At 37.2% G+C, this 18,448-nt stretch overlaps 2 protein-coding genes across 2 annotated transcripts; both read right to left on the bottom strand.

Annotated features, from left to right (window-relative positions):
* Positions 1 to 279: 279 nt before the first annotated feature.
* On the bottom strand, positions 280 to 12,223 carry LOC125851608 (nuclear pore complex protein NUP1-like). The gene is made up of 9 exons (XM_049531376.1): positions 11,807 to 12,223; positions 10,758 to 10,804; positions 9,851 to 9,966; positions 5,625 to 5,817; positions 5,205 to 5,507; positions 5,030 to 5,116; positions 4,262 to 4,897; positions 3,429 to 3,802; positions 280 to 2,400 (listed from the first exon to the last, which is right to left on the bottom strand). Exons 1-9 carry the CDS (start codon positions 12,090 to 12,092, stop codon positions 483 to 485), a joined length of 3,960 nt encoding a protein of 1,319 aa, XP_049387333.1. The 5' UTR covers positions 12,093 to 12,223; the 3' UTR covers positions 280 to 482.
* A 2,851-nt stretch (positions 12,224 to 15,074) lies between these two features.
* On the bottom strand, positions 15,075 to 17,797 carry LOC125851615 (pentatricopeptide repeat-containing protein At1g60770). Its single transcript, XM_049531383.1, has 2 exons — positions 17,472 to 17,797; positions 15,075 to 16,412 (listed from the first exon to the last, which is right to left on the bottom strand). The coding sequence occupies exons 1-2, from the start codon at positions 17,703 to 17,705 to the stop codon at positions 15,168 to 15,170; spliced, it is 1,479 nt and encodes a 492-aa protein (XP_049387340.1). The 5' UTR covers positions 17,706 to 17,797; the 3' UTR covers positions 15,075 to 15,167.
* Between the last annotated feature and the right edge of the window lie 651 nt (positions 17,798 to 18,448).

Genomic DNA, 18,448 nt, shown 5'->3' on the forward strand with positions numbered 1-18,448 from the left:
GAATTAATTTGGACGGTAAAGCAATGTCACACCAAAGATATCCCAATACTTTTGAAGGCTATCTTTGATTATAAGTTTGTGTAATTTCAAGAAAAGGTACTTCCCTTGAATCGATTATGGAGTGATTTTTAATTAAATATTAATTTTAGGTATTAGCACATGATAATACATACTACCTCACAATGTATAGCTTTTTCTCTATTATTAATCTCAAGTCTTGATCAATTTACCTGTAGATACATCAAAAGATATATTTAGAGACGCAAGCATTTCCCCTCCTATTATACATGTAGAAGTAGTACAGAAAGCAAAGTTGACTAAACAATATGGTCAACTACACCCTTCATCTCCCCTACAAATACAATACAATCATTCATGTCTTGTAAAAACTGTAAACAAAATTGTGACCTTTGATCGCTGTGCTAGTCGTTCTCTTGTCACTCGATATCTATCAACAAATCGAAGATCTTTGCTTAGTTTTCTCATTTCCTTTTGTGTTTGCTTCTATTAATTTTCACAATCTTCCGACCTGATTTATCAGGACCACTGCTACCCAACGAGAAGCTCCCTCCACCGCCAAATTCTAGACTGTTTGATGCTGCAAATGGAGAAGAATTCTGAGGTGCTGCCTGGACTAGACTGCTCGATGCTGCAAATGGAGATGGATTCTGGGGAGCAGCCTGACTCTGCTGGCCGCCAAACTGGAAGGGATTTGGTGCTGAACCAAATGCAAAGCCACCTGGAGAAGGCGAGACAGAAGGTTGCCCAAAAGAAACTGCAGGTGCAGGAGCCTGCACAAGATCCTCGGCCATGCTGTCTTCCATGTTATCGTTGTTTCCAGGGGATGCAACAAACACAGAATTACCAAACATGGGCTGTGAAGGTGAATTTGTGGAGGAAGTTGCACCAAATGAAAAAGGAGAACCGCTTGCCGCGCTGGGTGTTGATCCAAAGACTACCGGTGACGTGCTTGGAGTAGCAAAAGAAGATGAAGATGCTCCAAATGTAAACCCAGAGGGGGTAGAAGAACTAAATGAGGAAGTAAAGCCAGTAGACTTGGGGAGCTGCCAACTAGATCCAAAAGTTCCAGCAGTGCTAGAGGCTTGAGAAGTGGCCGAATTAGCACCAAAGTTGAATGGACTAGGATTAACTATGCTACCGGCATTTGTCAAAGAAGCTGAAGAACTAGCACCAAAACTGAAGATGCCAGGTGTAGCAATAGTGGAGGTGTTTTCGGCATTTGCAGGGGAAGTCGAAGAGCTACCACCAACATTAAATATGCCAGGAGTAGCTGAAGTATTGACTGCACTCGTAGAGGAAGATGAAGAATTACCACCAAAATTAAATATACTGGGGGTAGTGCTGCTGGAGATGGTAACAGCAATTGTTGAGGAAGCTGAAGAACTACCACTAAAGGTGAATATCCCAGGAGTAGCGCTGCTGGAGATAGAAGGTCCACTGGTTTTTGAAGGAGGAGCTGCAGAACTGGCACCAAAAGTAAATGTGGCAGTTCCATTTGTAGGTCCACTTGAACTGCCTGCTGCACTGGAAGCTGATGAACTAGCACCAAAAGTAAATATTCCGGAAGCAGCATTGCTGGAGCCAACTATGTCACTTTTTGAAGGAGAAGCAGAAACTTGGCCAATAGTACCAGGCACAGAACCAAACACTCCTGTGGATGGCAATGAAGCTGATGAACTGAAAGGAGCAGGCATGCTCCCTGAGAAAGCAGAAATGCCAGATCCACCAACAGAAGTCTGTGCACTAACAAGTGATTCACCTCCTGTACTAGAAACAGAACCCTGAGACTGTGTAGTACCTGTAGTAGCCGTGGCCATTACTGATGAACTAAAACCAAAAATACTATTTCCTGAACCTGTAGCTGCAAAAGATGCACCCCCAAAAGGTGAACTCTTCAAGTTGCCTAAAGTAGGTCCAGTCTCAGATTTGGCTTTCACATCTGTAGTTTCTGCAGTGGAAGTTGTTGCTGGTGCTGATACTGCTTTTGGTGGAATCGTGGGGAAACCAAATTTGGTAGGAGGTTCCTTTGAAACTAATAATGCTGCACTGGAACCAAAGAGACTGCCAGCAGAGGCATTACAGCTACCTGCTGTGGCACCAATCATGCTCGAAACGCTTGTCAAAGGGACAACATTATTTGAGCTGCTAGTCGAAACTTCATTTGTAAAATTACCCGATGTCAAGGCAGAGGTGGCTGAGAATACAGGACTGGTAGCAAACAGTCCATTACTTGAAGTGCTAGATGGAGCACCAAATGAAAAAATACCACTTGCTGATACTGCTTCTAATTTGCCATTGCTGTCCACAGCCTTCTGTGAGCTTTTCCACTGAAAAGGATTAGGCCGACCATCAGTTGGGCTGGACGCTAGACTGGACAGGCTGCAGACATTTGAACAAATATCAGATGCACTTTCAGGTAATCTTTAAAAGGGTGCACAAAACACACAAGAACCCTACTCATTTCCTTATTCATCATACATATTTTCCAACTACTCTCTAACAGATAGTAAACATTTTGAAGTCTTTCGTCATCTTCTCTCTCTATAAACTCTAGGTGTGCAAAAGTACTTATTGTTTAGCTAATCACAAGAAAAGGATTCCTCTTAGGTTTCCTCTACCCACAACTACATCGGAAAACAAAACTGCTACTCTTACATGAATTGAGAGTGGATGAGTGATAATAAGAAAAATGTCATATTTAGAGATACATTTAGATTGGGTATGAGACCCGGGATATAATTTTTCAATTAAGTTTCAAAGACATATAAAAGATACCAGGCATGGCAAGGAACAAATTGTAAATGTCACCATGATACTCAATAATAGTTTTTCTTCATCATTGGGCACAGCAAATTCAGGGTTCCAGAAGTTTGAAATAATCCCAAAATCACAATACAAACTCAAAAAACTGAGCATGTTTAATCACTTATAGTAAATTTGAACATATACAAGCTCAGATCTACCTTAGAACTCTTCAAAAGCTTACAAATCTGTAGAACATTTGATTGCTCATCGTTTTGGTTGACTACTGATTTTTGTCAGCCATGGCATTTTCACAGTTCTATTGAGAAATTAATTAACATACCATCTCTGTTTAGGATAAAAAGTTAGTAGATTTAATTTAATTAAGAAAAGGGGAAAAGAGCAACCACTAGTTTCCCTAAATCAAGTGATAACATCAGCTAGGAAATGCATCACAAGGAAACAAGTGTCCCAAACCCATACATATTGAGAAGTACAAATACCATTTCACTAAAAATAAGGTTGTCGAAGCAAGATGTTTGCAACAAAAAGGACACAGATAGCTACGAACACCATCATCAGAACAAAGAACCTTTAAGAGCATCAGATGAAAAAATAATAAGAGTCAATTGATCATACAGGAATATACTGTAGTAGGAACTAACCTGCTTACTGGCTTTGACCCTGTGACGGGGGTTGACGGTGAAAATAGGAATGGTGGAACCTTGTCAACATTTGTCTCCTTTGATTCGTTAGACGCAGTTGCTAGTAGGTTAGAGTTCAGTGATTGGGAACCTGCACTAGACAGGAATATGGTGTTCTTGACAGCGGCTGTGCCAGTATCAGGAGTCTCCATATCAGATTTTTTGCCTAAAACCCCTGGAGGGGTCTTTGCTTCCAGCAAATCAGTAGGTTTGCTTGTGGGTTCAGCATATAGGGGCTTCTGGTCAGCAGCAGAAAGTTCCAGCTTCCCTCTCCCGTCAGCTAACTGAGCTGAAGGCCCATTAGAGTTTTTGTCCTCTTCTAGCTCAAAAGAATCCTAGAAACACACCACAACAAAAACACGTCAAAAAGAATGTCTATCATCTCAATTGGTAATGACCAGAGATGATATCAACCTCAATAGAACTGTAAAGAAGGTGACTAAGAACAAAATAGCAAACTACTCAGCAAATTGAATTCATATTGGCCAGTGAAGCAGCTGAAGTCACACAAAATATGCTAATATCAGAATAACCAGAGGTAACAACTAACAAGTATAGTGCAGAATTAAGTACCTAACTAAATGGTCACATGGATCTCTACAATGGGAGGGAACTTTATCAACAGAAAAATATAATCATTCATACACAAAAGGCCTCTTTTTTTTTCAAAAAATATTAAAATACAGAAGAAAGCTGTTCAACAGTATCCACAAAAAAAGGCACTACCAATGTCAATTCAAAACTTGTTATTGCAAGTCAAAGAATATAATGCACTTGAGACAAAGGATGCGCACCTCATATGCACTCATCTTAAAAGCTCGTTTCTTGTAAGGATGTTGAACTGTGGACTTATTCTTTTCCAGAGAATTGGTTTCAGAATTAGGTTGAGTATCTTTGAATGAAAAGATTGTATCCTTGTTTGCTATAGCAGTTGACTCGCTCGAATGTCCATTTTGTTTAATTTCACTTTGCTTTGATTCTCTGGGATTGGGAGAGAGAATTTTAGACCAATTCTCCAACTTATAGCTATCCTGTGCGCTCTGCAGCAGTTTGGGTGAATCCAAATCCTCCAAACTTCTAAGAGCTCGTCCGTGAAGCATGTTCTGTGTCAATTTATTCTCTTTCCCTGCAGCTAGTTTGGATTCTGATGATTTTCCCTTTGGAGTTATCTTTTCAAGTTGCTCCAATATCTTTGCAGCAGTCTCACTGGACTTAGGAGGGATGGCTACATGCCTTGCAGGCGTGATTTTGGCATTTTCGACATCTCCAACAACTTTTGATACCTCTGGATGCAGGTTAACTGCAGAAGCAACCCTTGCACTGGCACGTGAAGTTCCAAAAGATAGGGCATTAGGTTTCTGCCTAATCCTACGCATGGGACCAACAGATCCAAGATCATCATCCAGGACATAACTCCTTCGTTTGAGGGCCTGAAAGAGTTAAAAATTAAATAAACAATTAAGGAACATAAAGAAGTGAAAAGGATAAGCTCATTTGATAATAACACAGGTTCACAATGCAAATGAGTTCAGAATAATAACATAGTAATCTGTAATAAACACCTGCTTAGAACCAAAAAGTACATCGTGCTCGGACACTGGCTTAGATGATGAAGACCCACCGTAGACATAATTTTCTGAGCTGGTAGCCTGGAAAGTAGATCAATTTTAGAACAAAAGGTTTTCAGTGACACATAAAAGGATTTCCAACATCAAAGTAAACAGAACGCAAATAGACCTTCTGAACATCAGTTTGACGAACTCTAGAGTATGGCGTACGAGCCATGCTGTATATAGCAGATCTGCCATGAGATCTTGGAGTGGTAAACCCATTTTCTCGAATCCCAAGAAAACCAGCAGTCCTGGTAGTCACTGATGGAATGGGTGATCTTTGGAGATATTGTACATTTGTTAGCAGTGGTGTATCTTCTCTCACAACTTGACTTCGTGTGCTCAGCATTGACGGAGACACCTTTGATGGCCTACTCCCCATGTAGGCTTTTGCAAGCTCTGCAGGAGATGCAATATCATCTTCAAGAATCTGTAAGAACCATAAATATGTCAGGCTACCAAGAATTTATTTGATTCTTGCAAGGTCAACAGAATTGAGTATCCATAGAAAATAGTCAGAAAGGAACACTGGGGAATATGATCTAACCCTGGAATTCATGACAGGAGTTGTGACATATCCACCGGGTGTAACCTTCAGAGACCTATTTACTTCCAGCAAGCTGCTGGAAGAATCCAATGCAGGTCTAGATTGGATGGCCACGCCTCTTTTCTCCTCTTCTCCCATAGGGATGTCAACAGCTTTCGAGTGCAAAAGTTCTGTCAAGTGATCAATCTCCGTTCTGCACAGAGAACATTTTATGTGTTGTAAATCATACCTACCTTAAAATCAAGAAACAGAAGATTCCACTAAAGAATATTTCCAAGTGCTTGAACCTATTACTTTCACTACTACCACTAACAAGTTTGTTTACCTATTACTACTTCCAAAAAAAAATTAACTCGTTAAGATCAAGTAGAAAAGAAAGCTCAAACAGATAGTTCTGATATAGAATTGCTTAAAATGCCAAAAGTAAAAGAGCAGATGCTTGAAAAAATGCCCCATCAAGAATTAATTATGTTGATTCCCCATTTTCTATTTACAAGTACTATTATGAAATTGCACGTGAATGGTGTCACATCAAGAATAAGGTTATGTGGTGTTCCCCTTGTATATAGAGACAACAAGAGAGAGAGAAGAAATTGGTGAAGGAATATTACCAACAGAAGCAGGTAGTTGTAACACTATGTTCTTGTTGAATACAGATTCAGTGATACTGACACCAACACAATGTGAAATAAATGCCTCCTAAAGTAATATGCAAGCTAAATGTAGAGGAAGTGTATGATCATGTGATTTGGGAGTTTTTGATTAACTTAATCAGAAATATGGATTTGGGACAGTATGGAGCATTTGGATTGGGAAATGCATATCAGCTGTGAAGCTTTCAGAGCTGGTGCATGGTGAATCAGTGGGTTTCTTTTCCTCCAGTAGGGGCTTGAGCCAAGGTGATCCATTATCTCTCTTCTAATTTAATTTATTAATGGAGTCTTAAGCAAAATATTAAAAGGTGGCTGTTGAAAGAAACTGGCTCAAGGGCTTCACTACAGGAGCTAGAGGCCAAGAGGAATTGTTATACATTTCTGACAATGACGACACCCCGGTCTTAGAGAGCAAGTAGAGCAGATAAGATTTTTTGGGTTAAGAAGGTGTTTGGATTGGCTTGTTTTAAGTAGCTTTTGGTTTTTAAGTTTTTTTTTTTTGAGGTATTTGGGAAAGAACCCAAAAAAAGCACTTTCTTTAGTCTATAAAGTACAAAAATAAGCTAAAAGCCAAAAGTCGGTTACCCCCAAAGTTATGACTTTTAGCTTTTAGCTTATAAACTACTTTCGAAAACACACCCTAATTCTGCTGGTTTTCAAAGGGATAACTATTCTTTATCAGAAAGTCACTTATTCCTGGTCGATGAAGGAGATAACATACTAAGACTGGAAGATATACTAGGATGCAAGGTAGAAACAATATGTGGGCATGCCATAGGGGGGTAGCTTCAAAGGTGAAAGCATAGAGGTGTAAATGTGAACAGGAACTAGCAAATTGGAAAAGACAATACTTGTCATTGGGAGGTCAATTGGTGATTATCAGTGTTCTTAAATCCATTGTTTTGACACTCAAAGCGACACAAAGTGAGAGACGTCATCACTTCATAGGCAATAAAGCACAAGCAGTATGAATGAGAAATACTTGATTGTTTGAATCTCAACTTTGATGAGTTTGATTAACATTGACATTATTGTATATTAGATGTTGAAATTAGTTTTTTATTAAAATTTGATTATTATTATTATTATTATTATTGTTGTTGTTGATACAAAGTCATAGGTATGGTACTGCAAATTTTCCGAAATTGTTCAATAATTTTTAAAAAGCTTGAGCTTCATTTCTCACTTTCCACTTCAAGGTCCAAGGACTTAATGGCTTGGCATGTCTGAGCATTTCTCTTCTTAAAACATTGGTGCTCACAAACTCATTACTGGATGCATTGCCAACATATATGATGTCCATATTCCCACTTCATGAAGAGGTAGCAAAACGTATAGAGAAAGGAATTTTCATGGTCAGTACTGGATGCATTGCCAACATATATTATGTCCATATTCCCACTTCATGAAGAGGTAGCAAAAAGTATAGAGAAAGGAATTTTCATGGTCAGACAACAACGAGAAGAAAACATACAATTTGATAAACAGACACCCACCAGATCAGTCAAAGAAAGGATAGGTTGGGATCCATCCCTGTGTTGACCATGCTTCTTAAACTGATTTCTCTTGCGGTAGATCCAGGCCATAGATGTGTGGAAAAAGATCTTTCAAACAAGAAGTAGCAAGACATTTATCCTCCCAGAAAGACGTTCAGCTGCCATTACCTACCTTGATAGAGGTGTGAGCCTTCATCAGCGGCCAAAGTATTCTTATGGATCTCCATAAGCTCATTCCATAAGAGGATTTTACTTCCTTTGTTATCCACTTGTTATCCTCACCATATTTAGCTCTTATAATGTCAACCTAGTAAGCTTGAGGTTCCTGAGAATATCTCCACAACCATTTAATTTGTGTACTTTACTCTGCCATTTCAAATTCCTGATGCCTAGCCCACCCCATTTCTTCCCATGCATCATATTGCACCATTTGACTAAATGGAACCTTTTTTCCTCATTGTTTCCATTCCATCAAAAATCCCTCCTAATCTCATTAATCCTCTGTATAACTCCATTTGGAATGGTATACAAAGTCATCATATATATTGGGAAAGCATCAAGCACTGAACTGATAAGAGTGGCCCTGCCCCCCAAAAGATAAGTATCGAGCCTTCCACCCAGTCAGTTTCTTTTCACACTTCTCAATTATTGAATCCTATATTAGATTCCTTTAGAATTTTATTTGGCTCCCAAAGGCATTCCTAGGTATGTAGTTGGCAGTGTACTGTACCTACACCTCCTCCCAGACATGAGACAAAAGCTCCATATTAGCCAGTGTTAATAGGATACAAATGACTCTTTCTCCAGTTGATGTGTAGCCTTGACATGCCCTCAAATAGAATCAAAATAGGCCCAAGTACTCTGAGTTGACTCATCTCCGCATCACAGAAAATTAGTGTATCATCAACATATTGGAGGCATGTGACTTCCCTGCTAGACTCTGAATTATTGGTCATTTGGAATCCTAAGCCTTCCGAATGCTTCAACAATTTTGATCATGTTATTCAGTACTTCCAAGGGGACAAGGGGTCACCAAGGCTTAAACCTCTCTGTGCTGAGAAAAAGGCTTCATGTCCTCCATTTATCAAGACTTAGAATTCGATCGCTGAGATACAATAACCAACCCATTTGATCCATTTCTCCCCAAAACCGATACATGCTAAAACCTTGGATAATTTTTATTAAAATACAAATTTATGTTGAATTTAATTTTTTCTATAACTACATTTGTTACCCGTAATGATTTTATTGGTACAAAACTTAATCCCTTTTTTATTTGGTCGTATATTTATAATGTTTAATTATGGATAAATTATGCACATTCAGATGTTAAATAGTCCCAATCATTCAATGTTCAGATCCATAAACCACATCCTGATCATTCGGATACAGACGTCTTAATCTTAATGAGAACAAATGAGGCCTAACAGATACCAAGGAAAATTATTTGGAAAAATAATGCACCACACAAAGTGAGACGCTCCAAATGGCTAGTAGCTCATTAAGCATGCCTAACACAGCATAATTTACAAAGAAGAATGATAAGATGTGACAATTGTGGGCTTTGTGAAGGGCATGAGGATACACGTCATGTATTCATAAACTGGAATGACAAAGCAATTATGGGACACAATGCTGAACTTGCTGGAACTTCTGGGATACATGCAAAGAGCTACCAAAGATTTGTTGCAATGGTGGTACAAGAAAATAAGAAAAATAAAAAAATGTGAACATCATCCTTGTAAGTTGTAACAATTTTTTTTGGGTTGGGAAGGGGAGGACCGAGGACCGTTGGGGTGATGTGGGAAGAGGACCAGAGAAGTTATGATGGAAAGAGGGAATTTTTCTCTATTCAGATTATTTTCTTTTAGTTTTTTGGAATAGGGAGGTAGATGTACATGACATAGATGGAATGATAGAATCTCTAAACTCAATGAACATGCTGTAGAAAACTGGTTTTTTGTTACTTTGTAATGCACAGGCCTGCTTTTACAGCAACCAGTTATCACATTTTTTCCAGTAAGGAATTATCATAAAGTTCTTTTTTAGGCACCCAATCAATTACCACAAATCTTACCTTGTAAATGTCTTCTGCTTCAAGAGCTGCTCAAGCACTGAGAATGCGCCATCCCCAGAGCTGCATGCATCATTATCACCTCCTTGTCCTGCCACCACCAGTGCTCCAGCATACTCCTTCATAGAGAGGAAGAATTTTTCCACATAGAAGCCACTTTTTATCAGCATTAACCATATATATACATTTAAGGTAGCGAATATTTTCTTAATAGCAGTGCTCTTAGAAGTAAAAAGCGCAAGGTGTGACAAGATTCATCGGGCAAGAGGTGAAAAGTGAAACACATAATTTACAAAAAAATACTAATAAACATCTTTGAGTTTAGTACTACAGAAATCAACTTGTAACTAAAATAACTAATTTCAGTATTCCATACACAGTAACACCGATATTAATCCAACTCGTTTAGATTGAGATCCAAAAGATCATCAGCATTTTTTTGTGTTATCACTTTGCACGTCATTGTCTGAAGCACAGATTTCTCCGAGGGGCATGGTTTCACCCTTGAAGCAATAACTCCTAGCTTCACATTGCTTTAAGGGGTGACTTTTGATAACACTACTTAACAGATAAATTATGGAACTCCTTTGGTTACAGGATCAACAAAAGAAAAGATGACAGTCGGCATAGAAGGAATACGAAAGTTGCCATGTATGGGAAGACAGATTATCCACATAATCAAAAATTAGTAAATCAGCACATTCCTCCTACAAGATTTGCATGGTGTGTTATCAGCTTTCATCAGGACTTTGAAGTGAAACATACATTTCTTAATAGATTATGATTCTAGCAGCAAAAAATAATACACAAGATGCAATGTCTTGGAAGACATATAATCATATAATCAACTAAGATCTGGTTATAAAGGCATCATACCATTGCGAACAAAGTTCAAGTATAATAAACTTACATTGGGACGTGACTCCGGAGGCAGATTCTGTGACTCCTGGCTTGGTCCTGTTTATAACAAAAATAAAACATGCCTCAACGAAAGCCATTGCTGAAAGCAGAAAAGAAAGAAAATGCTACTAGTACGCCATTGGCAGATCAATTCCTTTTCAATAATACCAATCAATCAACTGCGCCTTAATTCCAATCTAATTGGTGAGTTGGTGTCAAACAAAGGGTAGCATTCTAACAGATATTATTGCTACTTACAACCAAAGAACTGAATAGCCAGTGGGTTTATCGGCTGACAACACTGATCAGACGGAAGGAGATAATGGAAACTAACCAAGATGGAATGTCTATCATATCAACAAAGTCAAAAAAACAGATAATTATATGAAAACAGTTCAATGCATTCTCAGTGACTATATAAGTTCAGGGAGAAACATGTCAGACTGTCTATTAAATTTGAACCCCTTGGGATATTCCAAAAAAGGAAAAAGAAGAACTCCACCCTTGTAACTATATAAGCTCGAGTGGCAAGTAGAACAATATTGTATATTAACAAGTCAAACCTCATAACAATATCAAACATCTCCATCTTGCTAACTATAAAAGCTCAAGTAGCGGCGCAAATCAGTAAGCAAATGCTCTGCTATAAACCTAAATGAACACAACTACTGGTTGCCCAAGTTTCAGGATCAGAAAAGGCAAAATTACCAACTTACAACTCTAGCTACATACCCAAAGAACCCAAATTTACAGCACCAAAACTTCAACAATGAAAAAGCAAGAGTTCTTTGCCCTCCTACACATAAATATATTCATCATTGAACAACCTACATGCACTCAGATCCAATCATCAAGAAAAAGCTCATCCTTTGTTCCTCCAACAAAAGCAAAACGAACCCTTTCCTCCAAAATACATCAAATATTCACACCACATAAGTCCAAAAATCGCATAACTACGTCTCACATCGAAAACAACACCAAAATTACTTCATTTCCCTGAGAAAAATGATAAATCTCACAACTTAATCAATAAATAGACGTTACAGAACTGAAAAAAACCTGGAGGTGGAGGTGGAGGTAATGGCGTGGGAGGAGGAGGAGGTGGAAGACGTTTACTGAATATGGAGGAAAAGAAGCGGTGAGCACCGGAAGTTATGAGCTTTGACGCCGGATCAACCACAAGCTTTGTGAGCCAACTAGGGTTTCGGAGGGCCGTCGGTGGACGATCATACGGAGTCGTCTGGTTCCGTCGTAACGGTCTCTTCCTAAACTTCCCTCCGAATCCTCCTCCTTCATATGCTCCCGCCGACGCTGACGCCGCCGTCCCATCACCCGCCGTCGACATTTTACTGAAAGCTTCGAGAGAAACAGAGAAGAGAGAGAACACCGCACCAAGTACCAAAATTGAAGAGAGAGAAAGAGAGATGAAGAGAGGGAAATTAGGGTTTTATTTCGTTGGACAAACACAAAAGGCTATGCCCATTATTGTTTTGATAGAATAGTACCAAAAATATTATTCCTCTCATTTCTAAAAATAGTTACTCCATATTAAAATTTCAAAATTCAAAATAAAATTAATTATTTTATTATTTTCATATAATTCAATTAAGAAAGACTTTATCTTAAAACATATGTAAAAATAAAATAATAAAAAAACTCTCAATAAATGTTTCTTTAAGAGACATGTAAATAAAAATTCTAACAGATAATTTAAGTGAAACAAATTACACTCATCTTAATTTATAATTGATTATGTTTTAATTTGATTATATCAAATTATAAATTATAATTTTTCTTATATTAATTATGAAAAAATCAATTAAATTTACATAATATAAATCTCGAAAAATAAATGTGAAACAAAAAAAGTCGTACAAATCTTTGTGTGTTAGATACAACAACAATATGCCTAATATAATTGCATAAATGAGATTGAAAAAGATAAATATCTACTAAGCTTATTCGCACTTCATAAAGACAAAAAAAAATATTTTCGATATACTCAGCTTAAAATAAAAATATGATGAGGAGCGTGAGTACATGTATAATTAATTATTATTGCTCCTATTTGACCGTTTCTTCTTTTTTTTCGATTATTTGAACGTTGTTGATTTAGAAAAGTTGGCGGGCCAGTTTAGGGGACTAAATTATAGGCACCTGTGTCTGTGACCTTAGAATTGCTCAGCTTATTATATGATAATTGTGATTAGTTTTTTTAGATTAGTGCAGTACTTGTCACAAAAGTACACTACACTTGCAAATTATTGTACAATTTTTTCAGTCTTCAAAATGTTGACCGTTATACAACAATAACAACATATCGAAAGAAATCACGTAAATATAATGAATGAAATACATGTAGTATACACCTAACTTTAAAACACCAGTCTTAATCATAATAACTCATCGTTGTTGGTACCTCCAAAACGATATTGAAGGAAATTTTAAGATTCTTCAAATTCAAAATTTTGTTTCATGTTCTTACTATATTTGAGTTATAAAATCCAATTTTGGCCTTCAAATTTGGGGAAAAGATGATTTTTCTTCACATTGATAAACTTAAGGGAATTATTCAAGACGGATCTAAAATTTCTATAAATGGGTGCAACTACTAAAAGGGAAAAAAGTATTACGTGGGAATTGATCCATATTCCTTTTAAGTAAATAACATATCATTCAGTCAAGTGTCGCAAGATAATACTAGATTCATTCTAAAAAACTATGTACATAAAATATTTGATTTGATGGAGAGACCATGACTGTATGTTCACAATAAATTAGTTTATAAATCCTCGCCCCCACCCACCCAATGAAGTTAACTTATATATACATGTTCAGTCCAAGACTAATAATGTATAAGTGTGAATAAAAGAAAATAAAACAATAAAGTGAGATACCAATCGTTTAATGTCTCCTCTTCACAAGAGACTCATTGGCAAGGAGAAGTATGTCTTATATCCTTGATACCGACACCAAAGTGTCCAGTATATAAGGTGATGTGCTTTAACATGTTTTGAACCTCACTTCAGTTAAGCACGCCCTTGACAAGTGACAACAATGTGCTCTAAGAAACCCCTTTAGGTCTGATTCAAACTCAAAACACTCGAAAATTACCTAAACCAGAGAGTAGAAACTTAACTCAAAGGAGAACATTGAAGAAAAATCTCATTCCAAAGAATTGAATACTGTAAGCAGAATAGCTGTTTTTGGCTCACAGTTGAAGGAACAATGAATGACATTATGTAACAGTGAATAGCTCAGAAGTTGAGAAGGAAAGAGTGATGAACTGATTACAACAGAGAAATCAAAGAACCCCTACACAGTTGGCTAAAACAGAAACCTAACATTAGCAAACATCAAAATGTAGTTGTGTGAGCGTGTGGCCAAGCAATGGACTCCAATGAAAGAGAGTATAAGTGAAAGGATATGTATGGTGATTTCGACATTGGAATGTCCTAGAAGAATGAAAAGATTGTTCATACCACAATCAACAATGAAAATAGAGTAACAAAACCCAGACATAAAAGTCGCAAGAAACATACAAAATATGTTAACAGAAGCAAATGATCCCCATAGAGATTGACCCAAGCGAAGTAAGAAGAAAATGATGAACCACAGAAAGCAACAATTTAACCTTATTCGAGAACCCAAAAGAAGCCCACCAAGGAAAAGAGAAGAAGATATGGGAAAATTAACTGAAAAGGGAACACACGTCCAACACATTGGGAGCAAGAATAGAAACAGGGTGGAAAGCATGTAGAGAGATGAACAAACGCTCTTTGAAAGAACAAAGAAAGTAAGGGAAAAGTTAATCTACCTGTAGCGATATCCAATTTACACAAACAGGTCTGCGAAAACAATTGAAAGAAAGCAAACAAACCAAACTAAAAAGAAAATAAAGAGCAAGTGCAAATAGACTTTCAGATGCCAAATGAAGATTCTGAATCGATAATCTCTAAAAAGAAATATCAGATATTTAGCTGTTCATCAAGAACAGAGTAAACTAAGTAGAACACAGAAATTCACATACAAATGGAAAAAAAAGTGTAGAGATTAGCGAACAAATTATCATAATCTACAAAAAACTCAAACAGTACGTTTCTTCCAAAAAGAAAGAGCTTTCAGTAGGAAACAAAAATCCAAAAACGTCAAATTCAACTCTCCAGAAATACCAGAATTGAGTTGTTTAGGGCATACTGTCAAGCACCTCGGGCTGCATCAAAGCTCTTGTCTGTTTATTCACTATTTTTTATCTAGACGGAATCCCAAATGTGCCCAAAGCGTGTTTACACTTATGCAGGAAATTTTCAACCATGCATGTGCTAATAAAAATCTCAATTGCAACAACATGCTGAAAACTCACATCTCCGTGTTTCAGTTTGTGAAAGCTCAAGGCATGTCAATTACTTTATAAATGATCTCACTCCACGGAAACGGCATCCAGCAATCTTTTACCTTCATCAGTCAGCTCTATGTTTTCCATTTTAATACGCCGACGCATGATAGGACTTGTTTTTTCAGAAGCTATATAAGTTCGTAACAAAGATTCAAATATGTCAACCCCCAACTCATCCTTAGCCTTCTTCAAAATTTCCACAAAGTGTTCTGCACCAGCGACATCTTTATTTTGTTCAAAATGACTCATGAATTTTGTTATGATGGCAGATGATGGAAACCACTTGCTACCATCACCCCTTCCAATTGAAACTGCTTTGTCAACACAATCAATTGCTGATTTGATATCCCCATTTTGCAGATAATAGTCCATGAAGATCTCCCATGTCTTAGCATTGGGCTTAGCTCCACTCCTTCGTGCCCGTTCCTTGAGCTGTTCAGCTTTCTCCAGGGAACTTTGTTTCGTGTAAACTCCTATAAGAACATTTGCTATACGTATGTCATAAGTTGGGCATCCAGACTCCCATTCCTTGAAACATTTCTCAGCACCCGGTATGTCATTCAAGTTAACTAAAACTTGGATCATGTTAAGATAGCTTATGTTTGCTGTTCTGGGAAAAGCAAGCCTCAAAGAACGCCATACCCGATATACTTCAAGCAAATTTCCAACACGACCATACAATGTGATCAGAAACTGATAAGCAGTAATATTGCGGCATGCATTTTTCTTCTCCAGTTCCTTGAGTGCCTTCACTGCTTTATCAGTTAAGCCAGCATCTGCATAGATCGATGCCAAATTACTATAAGTAGTCCAATCTTCAGCAACACGGCCATCCCTCTTCATTTCATCAATAACCCTCTCAACCCCAGAAATATCATTCACAGAAGAAAGAGCCCTCATCCAGACGTTGTAGGTATAACAATCTGGCATAACATCATTGGCCTTCATTTCTTGGATAATGGCGGGAATTTTTTCTGGGTGCCCAGTTTTTGTGTAAAGAGTCATCAAGCTGTTGTAAGGCATGGAGCTTAAACTTAAGTTAAGTTCTTTCACTTTCTCCATCAAAGCCTCAGCTTTTTCAGTCATTAATTCTTTGCAGTAGCAGTTCAGAAGGGCACAATAAGTAAGAAGATCTTTCGATGTCTCTGGGAGATTCAAAAAATAGCTCTCTCCTGCTTCAATCCCTTTACTCTTGGCAACAATATCTATATGTATAGCTTGATCACTAACGGTCTTGTTCATGCCCCTTTTTTCCATTGTTTCTGATAACTGCACATAGCAACTAGCAAATTAAAACATTTCATTTCGCTAAAAGAAAACCAAGAAACCATAAAAATTAATTGCTTACAAGTCACACCTTATAGTGCTAAGTAAATAACAGTTCTACTTCAAATTCTACGTTGGCGTTCAAAGATCTAAGAGATAAAATGAACCCACTTTTGGGTTTCATAGATAGTGGTTTACAGGCACTACATTAATGTAGCATCCCTTAAGTAGCTATTCACCTTTTTGTACAAAGCTGCCACCAAAAACTTACATAAGAATTAAGTAAAAATCCAGCAGTCCTTCCCTTGCTGATTCAAAATATTCTTTAAACTTGAAAAGGAAAATAAGCCATCAAAACCATAGCAAGGAGAAATCTTTTGCCATAAAAGTTGTTCAACATGACTGGAAGCATGCAGGAGAACAGCCAAACATTAATCTAATCAAAAGGGAATATTGCTAAAAGGCAAGAACCACCCTTTGAATTTCCAACATCAAGCTAAGCTAGAATATGCATGAGACCACCAACATCAAGGTAAGCTTCAGGCGGATTTAGGATTCCTATAACATCAGTGCACCACGAAAGAAAGAGATAAAAAGAAGTATCAAGTCGAAATTGATCCTACTCGTTTAGGTAAATAACTTAGTTGTCAAACCAAGTGCACAATTTAGCTTTTTGGAGCATGGGTGCTAGCACAGATAATATTAATCAATTCTAGCAAATATGTATATAAAATATCCAATTTGGCGGAGAGACCATGACAAGCAATTCAGGGGAGATGATCTCCTTCCCTGAGAAGCAAATTCGAAACCCAAACTTATTTACAGGTCAATCAATGGAAGATCAATATACAACTAGGTTTAAGGGACACAATCCCCATAATGACAAAACCCCAAACTTATTCTGAGGCCAAATCATGGAAATCTACTTAAAAGCAAGAACATTTTACAGAAATGTTGAGTATTTTCAGGTCAAATCATCAAAAATATACAGAAATGCAAAGTTCTTAGAGTTAAATCCATACACTTTCGAAAAAAAAACGAAAATCTGAGAAAATGGGAGACCTTGAGTGCTGGAGCGTAAAGCTTGCGTTGGCGTAATACTTTGAGGGATTTTCCAACTTCCCATTTGAAAGCACTTTTGTGTGATTTCAAAAATTGATTCAGATTTTTCCTAACATGATTCTCTTCGCCTCCTTCCTTGAACAGATTTTTGTAAAGTGCATCTTCCAAATACTTTTTTTTAGACCTTTTTCCAATGTTCTTCGTTCTCGCGAGATTCTGCATAAACGACGCCATTGTGATGGTTTCCTTCTTACACTGTGATTTGGGGGTTTTAGTTTCAGGTGGAAAAACCCTAGCCAAGCTGAGGAAGAAGACTGTAAAAATGGTAATGGGCTTATGAAAATGTAACCGGTTTAAACTTGGCCCAAATAGAAGTCCAACATGTTGTGTTGTTATTTTAGATACAATGTTCGTTTTAATAGTTATTTACATATGGCATAATATATAAACGTATTTTTTAATTTGGTGTCAGTTGACATCTCTAACCTTTAATTGTTTGTGTACATAAATAAATATTTAAACTTGTATAAAGTGGGTAATAAATGACTTATTTGTGACAATTCACTTCATCATGACGTCCTACGTTTATTATATCATGTAGAACGTATGTGTATGCATATATAAGTTTAAGTGTCTACTTGTGCACATCCAAAATTGAAGAAGGTAGATATTAACTAAGACAAAGTTAAAAGGGAAAATACATAAAAAAAACCTTGAACTTGGCACGAAAACTTACTTTAGTACTTAAACTTTACGAGTAATTATTTACCCCCCTTAACATATTTGAAGTGAATTAATATCACCCTAAAAATATAATACCAGTCTCAAGTTGGCAAGTGTATTACACACTCGCCACGTCATTGACACATTAGAACCACATAAGCGCCACGTCATAGCCACATTGGAAATTCTCTAAAATTTGATTTTTGATTTTTTAAATTCATTTATTTCTTTTCTTTTCAGAATATTTAAATACC

Source organism: Solanum stenotomum, unplaced genomic scaffold, assembly GCF_019186545.1.
Source record: "Solanum stenotomum isolate F172 unplaced genomic scaffold, ASM1918654v1 scaffold28252, whole genome shotgun sequence".
Taxonomy (NCBI): Eukaryota; Viridiplantae; Streptophyta; class Magnoliopsida; order Solanales; family Solanaceae; genus Solanum; species Solanum stenotomum.